This window comes from Heptranchias perlo, chromosome 17 (assembly GCF_035084215.1).
Source record: "Heptranchias perlo isolate sHepPer1 chromosome 17, sHepPer1.hap1, whole genome shotgun sequence".
NCBI classification, from domain to species: domain Eukaryota; kingdom Metazoa; phylum Chordata; class Chondrichthyes; order Hexanchiformes; family Hexanchidae; genus Heptranchias; species Heptranchias perlo.
Window position 1 is genome coordinate 15,352,320 of NC_090341.1, and position 19,383 is coordinate 15,371,702.

General features: G+C 39.1%; 2 protein-coding genes across 4 annotated transcripts in view; one reads left to right on the forward strand and one right to left on the reverse strand.

Annotated features, from left to right (window-relative positions):
* LOC137334089 (NUAK family SNF1-like kinase 1) overlaps positions 1-9,486 on the forward strand; it is a 31,588-nt gene extending 22,102 nt beyond the window's left edge. For all 3 annotated transcript variants that reach the window (XM_067998563.1, XM_067998562.1, XM_067998564.1), the window contains 3 exons: positions 4,164-4,283; positions 6,434-6,566; positions 7,976-9,486. In XM_067998563.1, the coding sequence (XP_067854664.1) occupies positions 4,164-4,283; positions 6,434-6,566; positions 7,976-9,114 (1,392 nt within the window). In that variant the 3' untranslated portion in view covers positions 9,115-9,486. The remainder of the gene's footprint in view (positions 1-4,163; positions 4,284-6,433; positions 6,567-7,975) is intronic.
* Positions 1-19,383, reverse strand: part of arpc4l (actin related protein 2/3 complex, subunit 4, like) — a 449,372-nt gene that overhangs the window by 426,679 nt on the left and 3,310 nt on the right. The gene's annotated exons all lie outside the window — the stretch shown is intronic.

A 19,383-nucleotide genomic window follows, 5' to 3' on the forward strand; every position in this document is an offset into this window, starting at 1 on the left:
GATCCTAACCACTCGCTGTGTAAAAAAGTTTTTCCTCAAGTCACCTTTGGTTCTTTTGCCAATCACCTTAAATCTGTGTCCTCTGGTTCTTGACCCTTCCGCCAATGGGAACAATTTCTCTCTATTCTGTCTAGATCCTTCATGATTTTGAATACCTCTATCAAATTTCCTCGCAACCGTCTCTGTTCCAAGGAGAACAACCCCAGCTTCTCCAGCCTATCCATGTAACTAAAGTCCCTCATCCCTGGAATCATTCTAGTAAATCTCTTCTGCACCCTCCCAAAGGCCTTCACATCTTTCCTAAAGTGCGGTGCCCAGAACTGGACTCAATACTCCAGTTGTGGCCGAACCAGTATTTTACAAAGGTTCATCGAGACTTCCATACTTTGTACTCTATGCCTCTATTTATAAAGCCCAGGATCCCGTATGCTTTTTTAACTGCTTTCTCAACCTGCCCTGCCACCTTCAACGATTTGTGCACATATACCCCCAGATCTCTCAGTTCCTGTACCCCTTTTAGAGTTGTGCCCTCTAGTTTATATTAACCTCGCCTCGTTCTGCCTACCGAAATGTATCACTTCACATTTTTCTGAGTTAAATTTCATCTGCCACGTGTCAGCCCATGCTACCAGCCTGTCTGTATCCTCTTGAAGTCGATCACTATCCTCCACAATGTTTACTACCATTCCAAGTTTTGTGTCATCTGCAAATTTTGTAATTGTGCCCTGTACACCCAAGTCCAAGTCATTAATATATATATCAAGAAAAGCAGTGGTCCCAGCACTGAACCCTGGGGAACACTACTGTACACCTCCCTCCAGTCAAAAAAATAACCGTTCACCACTACTTTCTGTTTCCTGTCTCTTAGCCAATTCTGCATCCATGTTGCTATTGCCCCCTTTATTCCATGGGCCGCAATCTTGATGATAAGCCTACCATCCGGCATTTTATCAAATGCCTTTTGAAAGTCCATATACACCACATCAACTGCATTGCCCTCATCTACCCTCTCTGTTACCTCATCAAAAAACTCTATCAGGTTAGTTGAACATGATTTGCCTTTTACAAATCTGTGCTGGCTTTCCCTAATCAATCCACAATCGTCCAAGTGACTGTTAATTCTGTCCTGGATTATTGTTTCTAAAAGTTTCCCCACCACTGAGGTTAAACTGACTGGCCTATAGTTGCGGGGTTCATCCTTACACCCTTTTTTGAACAAGGGTGTAACATTTGCAATTCTCCAGTCCTCTGGCACCACCCCTGTATCTACGGATGTTTGAAAGATTATGGCCAGTACCTCCGCAATTTCCACCCTTACTTCCCTCGGCAACCTAGGATGCATCCCATCTGGAACGGGTGACTTATCTACTTTAAGTACATCTAGCCTTTCAAGTACCTCTTCTTTATCAGTTTTTAGCCCAAACAGTATTTCAACTACATTGTTCTTTACTGAGACTCTGGCAGCACCTTCTTCTTTGGTAAAGACAGTTGCAAAGTACTCATTTAGTACCTCAGTCATCCCCTCTGCCTCTATGAGTAGATCTCCTTTATGGTCCCTAATCGGCCCCTCCTCTTACATCCCGTTTACTGTTTACTGTTTACATGCCTGTAGAAGACTTTTGCATTCCCTTTTATGTTAGCCGCCAGTCTATTCTCATACTTTCTCTTTGCCCCTCTTATTTCCTTTTTCAATTCCCCTCTGAACTTTCTATATTCTGCCTGGTTCTCACTTGTGTTATCAATCAGACATCTGTCATACACCCCTTTTTTCTGTTTCATCTCTCAGGAGATGATATAAGAGATAACTCAAGCGAGTGAAGAATTGGACAGTTCTGGTGCCTTCATTTCTGTCTTATGAGACTTTCCAGTATTCATTCGGCGGAAATCTTGTTTTTTACTCTCAATAATGGAGTAGAATATAACTCAGAGGTGAAGACACCTATCATACTGCATAAATCTCTGATTATGGAGGAGACTTTGTTCCTGTGTCTAGGCTGGTTTTGAACCCAGGTTCTAGAGGTGAAAGGACAATGTTGTAACACATTGCAGAAAGAGCGGTAAATTGATTCACCCCCTGTTGCCTAAAGTAATTTGAAATTCCAAGTTATGAATGTCAATATTCTAATTAGGGATCCTTTTAAAAAAAACATCTGTCTAGCTTTAACCATCTCTCACAAAACTACCACCAGCTGCCTAAGCAAATAATTACGGATACTAGCATGTAATTGAAGACTTACAGCCCACTATATAAATCCCCTCCCTATGAGATCAGTTTCAATATTAAATAATGACAAAGCCATAAGAGGAAGAGAGCTGTGAAATCACAGTGACATCATATAGCCATAACTGTCAGCAGTAAAAAAATCTAATGGCTTAAATACATGATCACTGAAGCTTCATATCCCCATTGAAAATTAAATTGTGCATTGACCAATAATAAGTAAATATTTCCCTGTAGTGCATTCACTGCATCTAGAAAAGTAACAATTCTAGTTTATACTCTAACTATTGAAGATATGTACCTTATGAGAGTCCGTGGAGCTAATTCCTATCTAAACGTTGTGTGGTTTCAGCAGCAAAAAATTGGATGATTTTGGCTTCATTCATTGATGATGTTTTTTGGTCTGTAGTCCTTCACCAATCCACTTGAATCTGACTATTGAAGACTTCTCTTTGCTTCAGTATTTCTTTGATGTGATTAAAACATTTGTAGTTATTCTGGCATGATCTTTTTTGTGGAGAATATAGCATTTAATCATCAAGATATTGCCTCTTACGTGTTTATTCTATTCGTGCGAACAGATGGTTCAAATCAAAATATTGCTGACTTTCTGGCCACCATCTGTTCGTTCTTCCATGAGCACATTCAACTCCTTTTCTGTAAGATTTGGTTTCATCATTGTAATATATCTACCCAATTTTCCAACCAGATTACTGGTGGAGATCTTTTGAACATCTCTGTGGAGGGGACGGAGAGGCAAGGATTTAACTTCCAAATCATTGTGAAACTCAAATGTAATAAATTATACGATTATATGATTGTATATTTTAAATATTGATAGCAGAAAAAAATTCTCACTGATAGAAATTTTTATATTATAAAGAAAGGTGGATAATTCAGCAGAAAACACTAAGTGAACTTATTACTCAAAACTGGGTGAAAATCTGCACAAACTGGAAGATTCATTCCTTAATGTGTTGTGGAAGGTCAAGAGGGAAGCAAACAATAATTGTTGGAAAATATAAGCATGTGCCACACATAATATTGATATTTTACCCACAGCGTGTCAATGAAAGAGTAGCTGTTTTGTTTAAAATTTTAAATGGTGGTAGAATGTTTTACATATTGCCATATAAAATGTATTTCGAACAGGATGCAATTTAAAATTGCCCAATATTTAATCTCTATTTTTCTACAATGAGTTTAACTGATTGAAACATGTATAGAAAATTATAAATTAGCTTCCAGACTTCTCTAAATAATTCAAAAATAGCTAAGTATGCAATGCCTTATTTGGCAGGAACTTCAGGACTAAAATAAGTAAGTGGAATTTAAAGAATGCAATCTTGCAAATATCCTTTCTCTTATTAAAATTCACAATGAGCACCGCAGCAATAAGATTTCTTCTAACTTTACTTACACAACATTCTCACTCGCTCATGTAAACAGATTTAAGTGACCTTGTCATACCCAGATGAAAGATGAATAAAACAGTTTTATAAACTGGCCCCAAAATTCCATGCCGTTTTGAATGTTTCTTTGATGTTAGGCAACTCCTAACTCACTGGCGCAAATCCTGCGCAGGATTGTTCGTGAGGGAGTCTTAAATAAAAAAGATGGAATGTCGCTGGAAATATTGCAAACGTTTTCATCATGCTGTACTGCAACTCTGTGTTGTACAGCTGCATTTGCACTATAGCCCTGTAGTATTTGATGCAGTTTGATCAATGTGATCTTTGTTTTTATAATCAGGGAACCTCCAATTCAAGGTATGCGCTGCTACATATATTAAAAATCTGATATAGTATAGAATCTTTCTTTTGCACAGCTAATGGGATATTAAATAACCTCTTCTCTGTGAATCTCAAATGTGAATGAGCAGTTGAATTTACACAGGGCATCACATAATCCTAGTTCCTCAATTTTTGTGGGTTTTTTTCAGCTCGCTGACTTTGGCTTGTCGAATTTGTATCACAAGGATCAACTGTTGGAGACGTACTGTGGAAGTCCTCTTTATGCCTCACCTGAAATAGTGAATGGATTTCCATATCAGGGACCTGAGGTAAGAGAGAGGAGTGGGCTGTTTATTAAGTATGAGTAATCAGATTTTTAAAAGCTTTTTCACAGCCGAAAGACGCTGCAAAACACAATAGTACACAGCTTCAGGTAATGGTTCTGAATATGACTGTATGCAGTCTCAAATAATAGAATGGAATATGTCCACACATTTCTAGTGGGCCCACTCTGCAGCTGGACGTGTGGTGGGTCAGGACTTCTGGCTCGTTATTGTTTGCACCCCTGACCCCGGTACACTTCCCAGGGTTAGGGGACATTGAAATATTTTGGCTGGGCACTGGGACCTTTTACAGTGCAGATAGGACGCCTGCTTCAGGTGGGGGCAGAGGGTTCACTGTGGCACCACAGCATTCGTTGGTCTTCAGTTATAAGGTTGTCAGTTTTGAAAAGTAAGGGAAACTGGCCATTTAAACTTTAACTCCACCCTTAGCAAGGCTGAACATTAGAGATACAAGCTTCTTTAGCTTAAAGCTATGCACAGAATGCAAATGTCTAGTATGCCCCTTTTGGTAAGCAGTGGATGCTTCAGGATATACCAGAATGACAGGAAATATGTTGTATTTCATTCATTTGGATGGTGTAATGATACATCCACACATTTGTGGGCAGGCTTATTATGTGCTTAGCCCCATTTCCTGCAGAATTTTTGATGGGCACAAAAAGGAACTAGGACCCAGCCCAATTAGTTCCTGCCCCTTTTTACACCCCAGTCTACCAAGATTACACTGGTTTCCTGACACAGTGATTTGGAACCTTAGACTCAAATGGTGGAAACTTCACATGGTCTCTGGTAATAATATCATGGTGATATCATGGTGTAAAATAAAATTGCATCTAGTCTCAAGGACATACAGTGGAAGGTGAACTCCATTGGTCTCTGGACATTCTATAGAATAAGACTCAATGTGATCCGAAAGTTATGGAATACAACAGATCTTGTATCTTGTGCGGAAGTGACTGTGTGCTGTTTCACTGCTCACTCTGATATGTCACCATGGGTGGTCTTTTGTAACTGCAGAACTGGAATGTACATGATGTGTAACACTGCAGAATAGGAATATGTAATGTGACACTAAGAATGGGAATGTGCATGTTGTGCAACATTGAAGAATGAGAATAGACATGATGTCTAACCCTGTAAATGAGAGTGTGCGATGTGTAACATTGCAGAAGGGGAATATAGAATCTTAGAATCATTGAACGATACAGCACAGGAGGCCATTCAGTCCATTGTGCCTTTGCTGGAGCTTTGAAAGAGCTATCTAATTAGTCCCACTCCCCTGCTTTTACCCCAATACCTTGCAAATTTTTCCACTTCAAGTATTTATCCAATTCCCTTTTGAAAGCTATTATTGAATCTGCTTCCACCACCCTTTCAGGCAGTGCATTCCAGATGCATGGTAATATTATAGAATGGGAATGCCCATAGTAATAGTCATGATGTGGAGATGCCGGTGATGGACTGGGGTTGACAATTGTAAACAATTTTACAACACCAAGTTATAGTCCAGCAATTTTATTTTAAATTCACAAGCTTTCGGAGGCTACCTCCTTCCTCAGGTGAACGATGTGGAAATCCACATTTCCACATCGTTCACCTGAGGAAGGAGGTAGCCTCCGAAAGCTTGTGAATTTAAAATAAAATTGCTGGACTATAACTTGGTGTTGTAAAATTGTTTACCATAGTAATAGTAACATTGCAGAATGGAAATATTGCATGATAACACTACAGAATGGGAATATGTATAACACTGCAGAATGAGAATATATATGGTAACATTACAGAATGGGAATATTCACGATAACACTGCAGAACGGGAATATACATGGTGCTTTTTAATGGTGCACAGCTTCAAGACACTATAGAGTGTCACTTTGTGCTTTCTCAGGCCTGTTGGCTGTGTTGACAATAATCAGTTGGCACGTGAAAGAAATCTAATGAAAAATATATCATCAGTTCCCAGGAAAGAACATAGAACTTGTAGGTAGAAAATTGAATCCATCAGCTCTGTTTAGTTAATACAAAGAACCACATGTCAGATACACTTTGAAGTGGAATTAACTGGTGGTGTTTGAGACAATCTTGTATTTACTGTGTTCACTGGATTAATTATCACATATTTTGTTGTGTATTAGGTTGATTGCTGGGCCTTGGGAGTGCTGCTATACACATTGGTGTATGGAACAATGCCATTTGATAGTAGGAGTTACAAAACTTTAACACAGCAGATCAGTCGTGGAGAATACAGGAAACCTCCCCAGACTTCTGGTATGGAATTATAGAGATTTCAGTAACATATCTCACATAATAGCTGCAGACTAATAATGATTGCACATGGGCAGGTTTCTATGTGAGGGTACGGCAAGCTGGCATTTATGGTCCTGGACTAGTAAACTAGAGGTCTTGAGTTCAAATTTTACCTGAGCAACTTGTGAAATTGAATTGAATTAATTTAGTAATTTGTGGCTTAATACCAGAAAATGACCATGAAAGCTAACAGATTGTTGTAAAAACACAACTGGTTAATTAATGTCCTTCAGTGAAGGGAACTTACTACCCCTATGTGGTCTGACCTACATGTGATTCCAGTCCCACATAATGTGGTTGTCTCTTAATGGCCTCAGAGCAACTAGGGATGGGCAATAAATGTCCTAATAGCAAATATTTTAAAAGTTAAATAATGATTATATTTGAGCTGTGGAGTGGTAATGAACTTGCATTTATATACCACCTTATGACATTCTCGGGATATCCCAAAGCACTTCATAGCCAATGAATAACTTTTGAAGTGTAATCATTTGTTATGTAGTCAACCTGGCAGCCAATTTGCATACAATAAGGTCCCACAAACAGCAAATGAAATAAATGACCAATGAATCTGCTAATGGTGATGTTGGTTGAGAGAGGAATGTTGGCAAAGATAGTGTGAGAACTCCACTTATTTTTAAAAATGTTATGGGGTTTTTAACTTCAATCGGAATAGGCAGTTGAGGCCTTGGTTTCACATCTTTTACTGTATTGAAGTGTCAGCCTACATTATGTGCTGAAGACCTGGAGTGGGACTTGAACTCATAACCTTCTAACTCAGAGGTATTTACTGAGCCAAGCTGACATTTAATTGTTTTGTGCAAGAACAAATACACCAGACCTACAGATTAGTTGTTTTAATCACTGCTGCAGAACTGATGTAACTATTTGTTTTCTGTATAACTAGGGCTAAGTTTACTTGGGGAGTAGGATTATGTGCAAATATTTTTGCTGGCATTTAAATTGATTATAGCCTGTGGTTTGTGAATTTTTAGTAGATAATTTACATGATAGAGATGTTGGAAGAAAAAGAGAAAGCGATAGAAAGAAAAGGAAAGATTTTAAAAATGTGATATAAGAATAAAACAACACTGAACAACTAAAATAAATGCCATTGTGTTTGCCTTCCCTTGAAACTCTCATCCCCAGTAAGTCAATATTGTTTTAGCATCTACTCTTTGCTTAGATTTTCCTAATTAGACAATGGAAGAATTGGATAAAAAATTGGCGATTCATTCTGATGTAATGGCGTGTTTTTAATGATAGATACCTGTGGGTACTTTTCTTTTTCATTTTCCTAGTTAAAAATACAAGATTTGGAAAGTTATTTGTTGATTTATTATGATTTGATAGCATGTTTTCACCAATAGATGCCTGTGGCCTGATTGACTGGATGTTATCAGTGAACTCAAAAAAACGTGCAACAATTGAAGATATTGCAAACCACTGGTGGGTCAACTGGGGTTATGATACACCAATTTGTGACTGTAATTCTGATAAAGACTGTCACTCACCACTACTGGCCCGTTATATTGACTGGCAAAACAGGGCAGGGTCTGCAAAGCAAGGGATGAAAGAAACTAAAGATATACAAGGAATGGAGAGTTCTAGGCACGAGATTCCTACCCATATAACAGAGGAAAGGCAAGAGGCTCGTTTAAAGAAGTCAAAGAAAGGAAATGACATGACACAGCCACAACAAGATGTGAAACTGCAGAAAACAACTTCCAAAGACACAAAGAGAAAACCAAAGGGAATTCTAAAAACCAGGAGCAGCTTTGACAATGATCTTCTTTCATCTGCAGTCATGGATATGCAGTCGCAATGGACTGAAACCAACACAACCATAACAGGATCTGCAAACACCTTTCACAAAATGCACACAATGCAAACTACAATCTTCACTAGCATGCCAAAGAAAGGGATCCTAAAGAACTCTTACCAAAGAGAGTCTGGCTATTCTTCTTCTCCAGAACGCAGTGAATCTATGGATACAGCTGTCATTCCCTCCAAAACATGTGGCAAACAGTCAAGAATACTGTCCTCAGGAGAGGTTATATACAGGAAAAAGGGAATTCTAAAACGCAATGGAAAGTTTTCCACCAGTCTAGATCTGCCTGATGATTGTTCACCACTGAAACTTTCTGATTCTTTGAAGGACCTGATCTTATCAAATGGGAGAAATCAGAGAAGTGTAAGCCGCCCCTCCAGTGTAGTTAGTGATGACAGCATACTTTCCAGTGACTCGTTTGACCTTCTAGATCTCACAGCAGAGAGCAAAAGGAGATTCTTCACTCATAGTAAACATGGTAGCATCTATAGTTCAGCTTCAGAGGAAGACTTGTTGGAGCTGGATAAGACAGAAGAAGTAGAACCACAAACTGCCAGAAGGAATGGAGGCTCTGGAAAAGATAATATAGGGAGAATTTTCTCCATAATGGAACTTGAAGATACACAAGATGTTTATAATAAGGCCCAGGAGATCTGTAATAATTTAAAGGAAAAGTGAATGGGATATGGTTATGACTCTCACAAAACTGTATCCAAAAATTATTTCTATTGAACCAACTTGAGGAAAATGTCATCCATGAGGTACATCAGGAAGAAAATGTTATAACAATGTGATATATTGTCACTCCTCCTTGAACATAGCAGTATAGGGGGATTTGCTACCAGAAATCTGTTTATGTTAGTAACAAGGCTGAAATGTTAAATAGTTCTGTGAATCATTTACATGCACCTCTTGCTAAGATAGGATTCATAATGCTGACTGTTTTTATTTACTGAATGGAAGGAAGGGGTTGGTTTGTAAATTTTGAGAAACAGGCCAAATCAGTTATTTTCCAAAACCATAGCATAAAGTGCTGAGTATATCATATTATTCAAACTGTCTCTTTATTTACACATCAATGCCTGTGACAGTGTTACGGCAGCAAATCCTACATACAGATGATCAGACTAAGAATTTGGGTACTATTGCCTGCACATTAAACATAGCCATCTTGTAACAGTGGGACAAGAAATCCTATTATTAACCTTCAAAATAAGGCCTTTATGCCTGGATGTGCACTAACAATGGGGCATGGAGCCTGTCTGCATTCTAACAACTGGCCAGGTATGACAGGTAACAAAGCAGAAGCAGGCAACTATCAACCCATTAGTCTCACTTCAGTACTGGGTCAAATAATGGAATTGTTTTCAGGAGTAAACTTGAGGATCACCTGTATGATAATAACCTAGTATACCAGAGCAAACATAGATTCAGAAAGGGAAGAACCTCCCTAACAACCTCCTTGATTTTTTTGAGGAAGTAACAATCCAAATGGACTGTGTGAAGCCCTATAATATGGTGTACCTAGGCTTCCAAAAAGCTTTTGAAAGTTACACAAGAAACACTGCTAGTTAAAGTCAAAGCAGTGAGGATTGAGAATTAAATTTGGGAATAAATAGAAAATTGATTGAAGGGTAGAAAGTACTGGGTATTTGGGGGAGGGGGGTGTGGAGTACTATACCTCAAGGATCAGTGCTGGGACTCCTCTATTTCTCATTTACATTAATCATTTGGACTCAGAAACACAAGGGAAATTGATGATACCAAACTAGGGGAAACAATTGATTCTCATGATTTAGCTCGGGAACTACAAAACAAGTTGGACAAAATATGTAAGTGGGCGGGCACAATGGCAGATGAAATTTAATATGCACAAGTGTAAAGCACTACACATAGGAAGAAAAAGTATGTGCCATAAGTACTCCAAGAATGGTGTTGAAATAGTTAACAATGAAGTTGAAAATTATCTGGGGGTTTTAGTAGACCTGACAGTCAACATGCCCAACTACCATGGAACAGTAATTAATAAAGCAAATTGAATGCTGAGCTATATAGCCAAGACAGTATAGTACAAATTATTGGGTGCTCTGGTCAGACCAGTCCTCAAGTAACTGTGCCCAGTTCATGTAACACATGCTGCAAAATATCTACTCGCAGGTTGCACATGTCAAGGTATGAGATAAATTTGGGTTACTCTACACTTTTGCATAATGTAATCAGGTGCAGGGTCTGGGGCTACTTTACCACCCAACACATTCTGAATTGCCACAACTTCTGCACTCAGCTTGAAAAATATATTTTAATGGTTTCTCCCAAGATTAGTTTAAATTTCTTGGAAATGTAAATATTACAAACCTTATGGTGTTAAAAGTAACAGTGTCTTATCTTCTGCATCAGTTCCCCACATGGGCCATGGGAAACAGGTGAATGCAGAAAATGAATACAAAACATGCCACTTTCACCAGTGCTTACCTGTAAGGCTACAATGTGTACCAACGAATCCGGGAGCTTGAAATTTCAAATAGCCTTGTGAAAAATTGTTAAATGCAATATTCTGGAAGGTTTACTTGACCACTTTCCAAAATGAGTCATCACTTGCAAAATTTTGAGAATGGTGGCCAAACCCTGAAGGAGTAAGCAGAAAGTTGTCTCACATAAACAGAGCAATAAAACACTCATTGATCTTGTTATTAACCCATTTAACATTATACTCAGAATAGCCACTGAAAAATCAATTCATCTTGAAATTATATTTGACATTGCAATTCCAATATAAAGAGTGTACTCACTGTTGATGATTTTTGAGCATAGAAACTTAGAAAATAGGAGCAAGAGTAGGCCATTCGGCCCTTCGGGCGTGCTCCGCAATTCAAAATGATCATGGCTGATAGTCTAACTCAGTACCCTGTTCCTGCTTTTTCCCCATATCCCTTGATCCGTTTAGCATTAAGAAATATATCTATCTCCTTCTTGAATACATCTAATGACTTGGCCTCCACTTCACTCTCTGAGTGAAGAAATTTCTCCTCATCTCGGTTCTAAATGGCATACCCCATATCCTGAGACTGTGATCCCTGGTTCTGGACTCCCCAGCCATGGGGAACATCCTCCCTGCATCTAGTCTGTCTAGTCCTGTTAGAATGTTATATGTTTTGATGAGATCACCTCTCATTCTTCTAAACTCTAGTGAATATAGGCCTAGTCGACCCAATCTCTCCTCATACGTCAGTCCTGCCATCCCAGGAATCAGTCTGGTAAACCTTTGTTGCACTCCCTCCATGGCAAGAACATCCTTCCTCAGATAAGGAGACCAAAACTGCACACACTCCAGATGTATTTGTCCAGTACGCAAGGGATGCCTATGGAGTTCAATCATGCTGTAGTATTGAATTATTTAGTCTCCTTCAATTACTGGAATAAATTCTATGTTCAGCAGCAATATATTTATATCTTTTATTTATACCACAGTAATAAAGTTGCTAATTTTGTATAAGTTTGGACCAGAGAGATAGGGATAGTGGTCTCCTACAGTAATAACACTGATGTGATGCTGGATTGTTACATTCTATAACATGATCTATGCAAGGGAGCAATTACATTTCACAAACAAATGAATCACATTTTCAACTCATGTTTAACAGTTTGGGTTGGCTAGGAGAATGGTTTCAGGAAAAGTTATTACTTGTGAGTACATAATCTAGGTTGACTGAAGGAATACTGCATTGTCAGAGATACCATCTTCCAGATGAGATGTTAAGCTGTTCAGACATAAAAGACCCCATGGTAGTATTCAAAGAAGAGCAGGGAATTTGCATGATGTCCTGGCCAATACCACCCTTAAACAATACCACTAAAGATTATCCAGTCATTTATCTCATTTGCTGTTTGTGAAATCTTCCTGTGCGCAAGCTGCCTACGCAACAACAAAATTACATTTCAAAAGTAATTAATTGTCTGTAAACTGCTTTATTCATGATGTGGAGATGCCGGTGATGGACTGGTGTTGACAATTGTAAACAATTTTACAACACCAAGTTATAGTCCAACAAATTTATTTTAAATTCCACAAGCTTTCGGAGGCTTCCTCCTTCGTCAGGTGAACGGTGTGGAAATGAAATTTTCGAATCCTTCGCATTTTAAAATCACAGAACAATGCCTGGTGATTACTGCCTGTTGCCAAGGCAATCACAGTGAGCAGACAGAAAGGTGTCACCTAAAAAGGCCACCGAATATACAAATAATATTGCCACAAAACATGTCCGCTTAAAAATATCAGGTCTACACTAAGTTTTAATAGGTCTTAATGGGGTTTGTATATTCGGTGGCCTTTTTAGGTGACACCTTTCTGTCTGCTCACTGTGATTGCCTTGGCAACAGGCAGTAATCACCAGGCATTGTTCTGTGATTTTAAAATGCGAAGGATTCGAAAATTTCATTTCCACACCGTTCACCTGACGAAGGAGGAAGCCTCCGAAAGCTTGTGGAATTTAAAATAAATTTGTTGGACTATAACTTGGTGTTGTAAAATTGTTTACAATTGCTTTATTCATGGCAGTCCTCAACAGAACCAATAAGTTAATGCCCATGTGGGAGGGAATCTTTGCAACACTAATAGGGAAGAAATCGCTCAGAAAATAACAGTGAGCTCAACAGTGTTCACCATTGTTAGTGGCAAAATCATGGAGCAGGTTCCAGCATTTGCACATGCGCAATGTGGAAATCTGGAACTTGCTCCTAAAGGGACATTGCCAGCTGCAATCAGTGAAATCACTGAACCAGTGCCAACTGGCTCATCTCCCAGCTGGAAAGTAAATAATATTGCCACAAAACATGTTCGCTTAAAAATATCAGGTCTACACTTAATGACAGCCAAACAACTAAAAATTAACTTTTAAAAATGTGGAGTCTCATTAGAGTCATAGAGTTATACAGCACGGATAGAGGCCCTTCGGCCCATCGTGTCCGCGCCGGCCATCAAGCCCAGTCTAATCTAATCCCATATTCCAGCATTTGGTCCGTAGCCTTGTATGCTATGGCATTTCAAGTGCTCATCCAAATGCTTCTTGAATGTTGTGAGGGTTCCTGCCTCCACAACCCTCTCAGGCAGTGAGTTACAGACTCCAACCACCCTCTGGGTGAAAAAGTTCTTTCTCAAATCCCCTCTAAACCTCCTGCCTTTTACCTTGAATCTATGCCCCCTTGTTATAGAACCCTCAACGAAGGGAAAAAGCTCCTGAGTATCCATCCTATCTATGCCCCTCATAGATACTCCTTATTTTAATAGTTTTTGGTCATTAATTTTTTTAAATTAAAAAATTAAACTTTTTTACTTTTCCTTTTTGTCTCTTTTATTTAATTCAATTATTTCTTACCCTCTTTTTTTCGCTGTCTGCAACAATTTTTTACAACGATTTTAATGTTGTACCTTTCACTCCTGGATTTCACGTTCGAAGCCTGCAGAAACAGTTTTGCAGCGTGTCAAAAATGCTGCAATCTGATTGATCGAGGGGAGAGAGTGATCTTCTCGCTTCTCCCACAGGTCCTTGCTTCGCTTGAACTAACAGTGGGTTCTTCTCCACTTCCTATTCGAGGAATTGCACCCAGTAAAGTTAGTGGGTTAGCATAAATCTATGGAGCAGCGAGCATTGTTGGTTCGCCGCTCCGAGCAATTTCTGTCCCATTATTGCAATTTTATGAGACTCCGATGTATAAGAAATAAGTTCCTAAGTTAGAATTAATTACAGCTCTTTATCTAACAATAGATATCTTAAAAAAGTCTATATGTATGTCTCCAATTTCTACTGTGTGTGTTGCTATGATTTTATTTGGAGTCAGAACTGAATTCACAACAATCACCAAACGAACACCATTTTTACACAAACACATTATCCTAACTGCTACAATTGCTGCTTGTTGTGATTTTCTGTATTTGCATGGGTCTACAAAATGGAGCTAGATACAACTACTGTCATATATTTTTGTAAGGAAAGATATTAAGAATGACTCCCACATTATATAATGGTTAGTTGAACAATTTACTTATTATGTGTAATTTGATTAGTGACAGTTTCCATTTACCAATACTTTGCATGTTTCAACTGCTGCAAACTACTGACTGTGGTTAGTATACCGAAGGTAAGTAAATACCTACGTCCTTTTAGCTTTAAGGTGTCCTCATCAGACATTCCGTAAATCTCTTGGATAAATCTTAATAACTACGGAAAGAATATCTGCATTACATCTGTAGCTACTAATTTTGTAATTTAAACCAGCAGCAAATGCACATAGAAAATCTGAATGTTTTGGAAACTGAAGTACATGGGAAAAAGACAAGAAATTATTAATTACTTTCAATACTGTGCGCCTAATGACAAAATAACAAAGATCATAAAATTAACTGACGAGTCTTGGAATCATGACTGACAAATGTTTGTAAAAAAATTAATTAATCACACTGTATTACTCTGAGACTTATGAGACCCTTCTCTTCACAAGTCGGTAATTGTCGCAAGTCAGTATCAGGGATTATGTTCGCTTTCCCAGATCTGTCAATATTATGCACTTGATTCCATAAGGGACTAGTAAGACTGTGTTTAATTTTTAGCAATCAGGCATCCACCACAGCAGCATTGTGAGCTTTGGAGAAACCTGTGCAAACATTCCTTTTCAGCTTTGAAGAAATTAAAGTGAATTAATTGAAGGATGTTCTTCTTATCAGTTCACTTTAATTTCCTCAGTATTCAAAAGAACATAATCACAGGTTTCTCCAAAGCTCCCAACGCTGCTGTGTTGGATGTCTAGTAGGCATGACATATTTCTAAACAAAAAGGCTGCTGGGGTGGTCTATTTCTACTTAATTTAGATACTTACCTGACAAACAATTTGACTTAGCTGCCAACAACTTTCACCAGTACCTCAAAACATGAGCATGGCACTCACTCACATGCTTTACACAAACATGATTAGCTATGCTGAGTGATCTTTTTGTTGTTCCTGCTTCAGCCTGTACAGGTTATAGCTCTAGCCCTGGTTATTTTTGAAACCATGTAACCCATTCCTCATCTATTCAGTCAGGACCACAGGTGGAAGGGGGAATGTCACAGCACAGTGGGTTAGCATGTATCATGACACCTCTGGGATCGGGCTTGAATCCAGTCTAGATTAATTGATGAAAGTGTACTTTCGCTGCTAGCTGTAGAAGTCCTGCTTGAAATAATTTTGGACAATCTCACCCTGGTTTCTGGTAGAGGTCTATAGCACTAACTGCCCACATTCCAACACTAAATTGGCAATCTTATTCCGAGGCATAAAGTATGGCTGGTATATACTCGGGGTTTGCATTTATTGGGGTAAGGCAGAGAGTTTTCCTCTGCATCTGGCCACACCATACATTGCCTGAGGATCACTTAATGTTGATGCTGGAGGGGAGATACTCCCAGCATAAGTGGGAAACTGCATACCTCAGCCTATGATTTTCTGTCTGCTAAGATTAATGGATCAAAAATCATGGTCAGGGGACACTGAAGCAGAAAATCTCCCCTAGGATTCCCAAGGTTTAAAATGTTTCAATTCCTCATCACTGACATTCCTTAACTTAATTTGCACACAATTTCATCCAAAATTAACCTCTGGGGAGATAATCTGAGCAGCAATCTCATTAGCTGGCTTCCGGTATCTGGGAACCTGTACCTACTCATTTGCACTTGAATGAACCCTTGATATTAATCAACTTTTTTCTTGATTCATGTCTTTCTGCCTTCGATATTAGTTGCACAGCTCTTTCCCATTGGCAGTCATATTTCAAACAGTCACACAGGAAAGCTTGGAAGAAGAAAAGACCATTCACTCCATTAAGCTTGCCAAGGGCCATGTACAATCTGAACTCGAGTATAGGAATAGTAGGATAAGACAGGTTAATGTGTGGCTGGAGAAATGGTGCAGGAGGGAGGACTTCAGATTCCCGGGGCTTTGGAACCAGTTCTGGGGCAGGAGGGATCTGTTCATGATGGATACGTTGCACCTCAACAGAGCTGGGACCAATGTCCTCGTGGAAGGTTAACTAGTGCTGTGGGGGAGAGTTTAAACTAATTTGGCAGGGGGATGGGCACCAGGATGAAACATTAGCAAGGAAAACCAAGGTGCACAGAGGACTGGGAGAGGCAAATAGCAGTAGAATAAAGAATAGTTCCAAAGGAGGAGGAATCAGACAGGGAAAATGAGGCAGTCTAAGATAAATTTGGAGTGCATGTGCGTAAATGCACATAGCATGGTAATTAATAATAGTAGAGAACCAAGCTGAGTACAGAAAGTACAGAGATCTAAAATAGGAAATTAGAGGGGCAAAGAGAAAGTATGAGAATAGATTAGCAGCTAACATATTGTTATAGTAAATATGTTGGTGAGCTGCAGGTTTAAGTCACCACATTGGGACTATGATAAAGTGGTAATAACAGAGACCTGGCTCAAAGAATGGGAGGATTGGGAACTTAATATTCCTGGCTACAAGGTATTCAGGAAAGATAGGGAAAGAAAGAAGGTGAGGTGGCAATATTGATCAACAAAACTATCATGGCACTGGAAAGGAATGATGTTGGTGAGGGTTCTAAGACAGCATCTATTTGGTTAGAATTAAGGAACAACAGAGGTGCTATTAAGCTACTGGGTAAATACTATAGGCCACCAAATAGTGGCAAGGAGATAGAGGAGCAAATTTGCAGGCAAATTATAGAAAGATGCAAGAACTATAGAGTAGTGATAATGGAGGACTTCAATTATCCCAATATAGACTGGGATAGTAACAGTGTAAAGGGCAAAGAGGGAGTGGAATTCCTGAAATGTATACAAGAGAACTTTCTTGATCATTGTGTTTCCAGCCCAACAAGGAAGGAAGCAGTACTGGATCTGGTTCTGGGAAATGAAGTGGAGCATGTTTCAGTGGGGAAGCATTTGGGGAACAATGATCATAATATCATGATGTTTAGAATAGCTATGGAAAAAGACAAGGAACAAGCGTAGAAATACTTAACAGGAGGAGGGCTAATTTCAGTGAGTTAAAAAGGGATCTTGCCCAGGTGGATTGGAATCAGAAATTGTTAGGCAAAGCAGTAATTGAACAATGGAAGGCCTTCAAGGAGGAGATGGTTCAGGTACAGAGTAGACACATTCCCACGAGGGGGAAAGGAAGGGCATCCAAAGCTAGAGCTCCCTGGATAACTAAAGATATAGAGATTAAAATGAAACAGTAAAAGGAGGCTAATGATAAATGTAAGGATCATAATATAGTAGAGAACCAAGCTAAATACAGAAAGTACAGAGAAGATCTAAAAAAGGGAATTAAAGGGGCAAAGAGAAAGTATTAGATTAGTGGCTAACATAAAAAGGAACCCAAAAGTCTTCTATAAACATATAAATAGTAAAAGGGTAGTCAAAGGGTGGGACCAATTAGGGACAAAAAAGATCTTCTTGCGGAGGCAGAGGGTATGGCTGAAGTAAAGAATGAATACGTCGCATCAGTCTTCACTAAAGAAAAGGATGCTGCCAATGCAGCAGTAAAGGAGGAGGTAGTAGCGATATTGGAGACGATAAAAATAGAGGTACTTAAAAAGTTGGCAGTGATCAAAGCAGAAAAGTCACCTGGTCCAGATGGGATGCATCCTAGGTTACTGAGGGAAGTAAGGGTGGAAAGTGCAGAGGCTCTGGCCACAATCTTCAAATCCTCTTTAGATATGGGAGTGGTGGCAGGGGACTGGAGGATTGCAAATGTTCAAAAAAGGGGAGAGGGATAATCCCGGCAATTACAGGCCAGTCAGCTTAACGTCACTGGTGGGGAAACTTTTAGAGACAATAATCCAGTACAAAATTAATTGGCACTTGGAAAAATATGGGCTAATAACTGAAAGTTAGCACAGATTTGTTAAAGGAAAATCGTGTTTGACTAACTTGATTGAGTTCTTTGATGAAGTAACAGAGAGGGTTGATGAGGGTGGTACGGTTGATACCTAAATGAACTTTCAAAATGCATTTGATAAAATACCACATAATAGACTTGTTAGCAAAACTGAAGTCCATGGCATTAAAGGGACAGTGGCAGCGTGGACACAAAATTGTCTAAGAAAGCAGAGAGTAGTGGTGAACGGTTGTTTTTCAGACTGGAGGAAAGTATACAGTGGTGTTCCCCACTGCTCTTTTAGATATATATTAACGACCTGGACTTGGGTATAATTTCAAAGTTTGCAGATGACATGAAACTCGGAAATATAGTAAACAATGTTGAGGATAATAACAAACTTCAGGAGGAAACTGGTTAAATAGGCAGACATATGGCAAATGAAATTTAACGCAGAGAAGTGTGAAGTGATTCATTTTGGTAGGAAAAAGGAGAGGCAATATAAACTAAATAGTACAATTTTACAGGGTGTGCAGGGACAGAGACCTGGGGGCGTATGTACACAAATCTTTGACAGTGGTAGGACTAGTTGAGAGGGCTATTAAGAACACATATGGGTTCCTGGGCTTTATAAATAGAGGCCCAGAGTACAAAAACAAGGCAGCTATGCTAAACCTTTATAAAACACTGGTTAGGCCTCAGCTGGAGTATTGTGTTCAATTCTGGGCACCACACTTTAGGAAGGCCTTAGAGAGGGTGCAGAAGAGATTTACTAGAATGGTACCAGGAATGAGGGACTTCAGTTATATGGAGAGACTAGAGAAGCTGAGGTTGTTCACCTTAGAACAGAAAAGGTTAAGAGGAGATTTGATAGAGGTGTTCAAAATCATGAACAGTTTTGATAGAGTAAAAAAGGACAAACTGTTTCCAGTGGTAGAAGGGTCAGTAACCAAAGGACATAGATTTAAGGTGATTGGCAAAAGAACCAGAGGCGACGTGAGGAAACATTTTTTATGCAGTGAGTTGTTATGATCTGGAATGTACTGCCTGAAAGGGTGGTG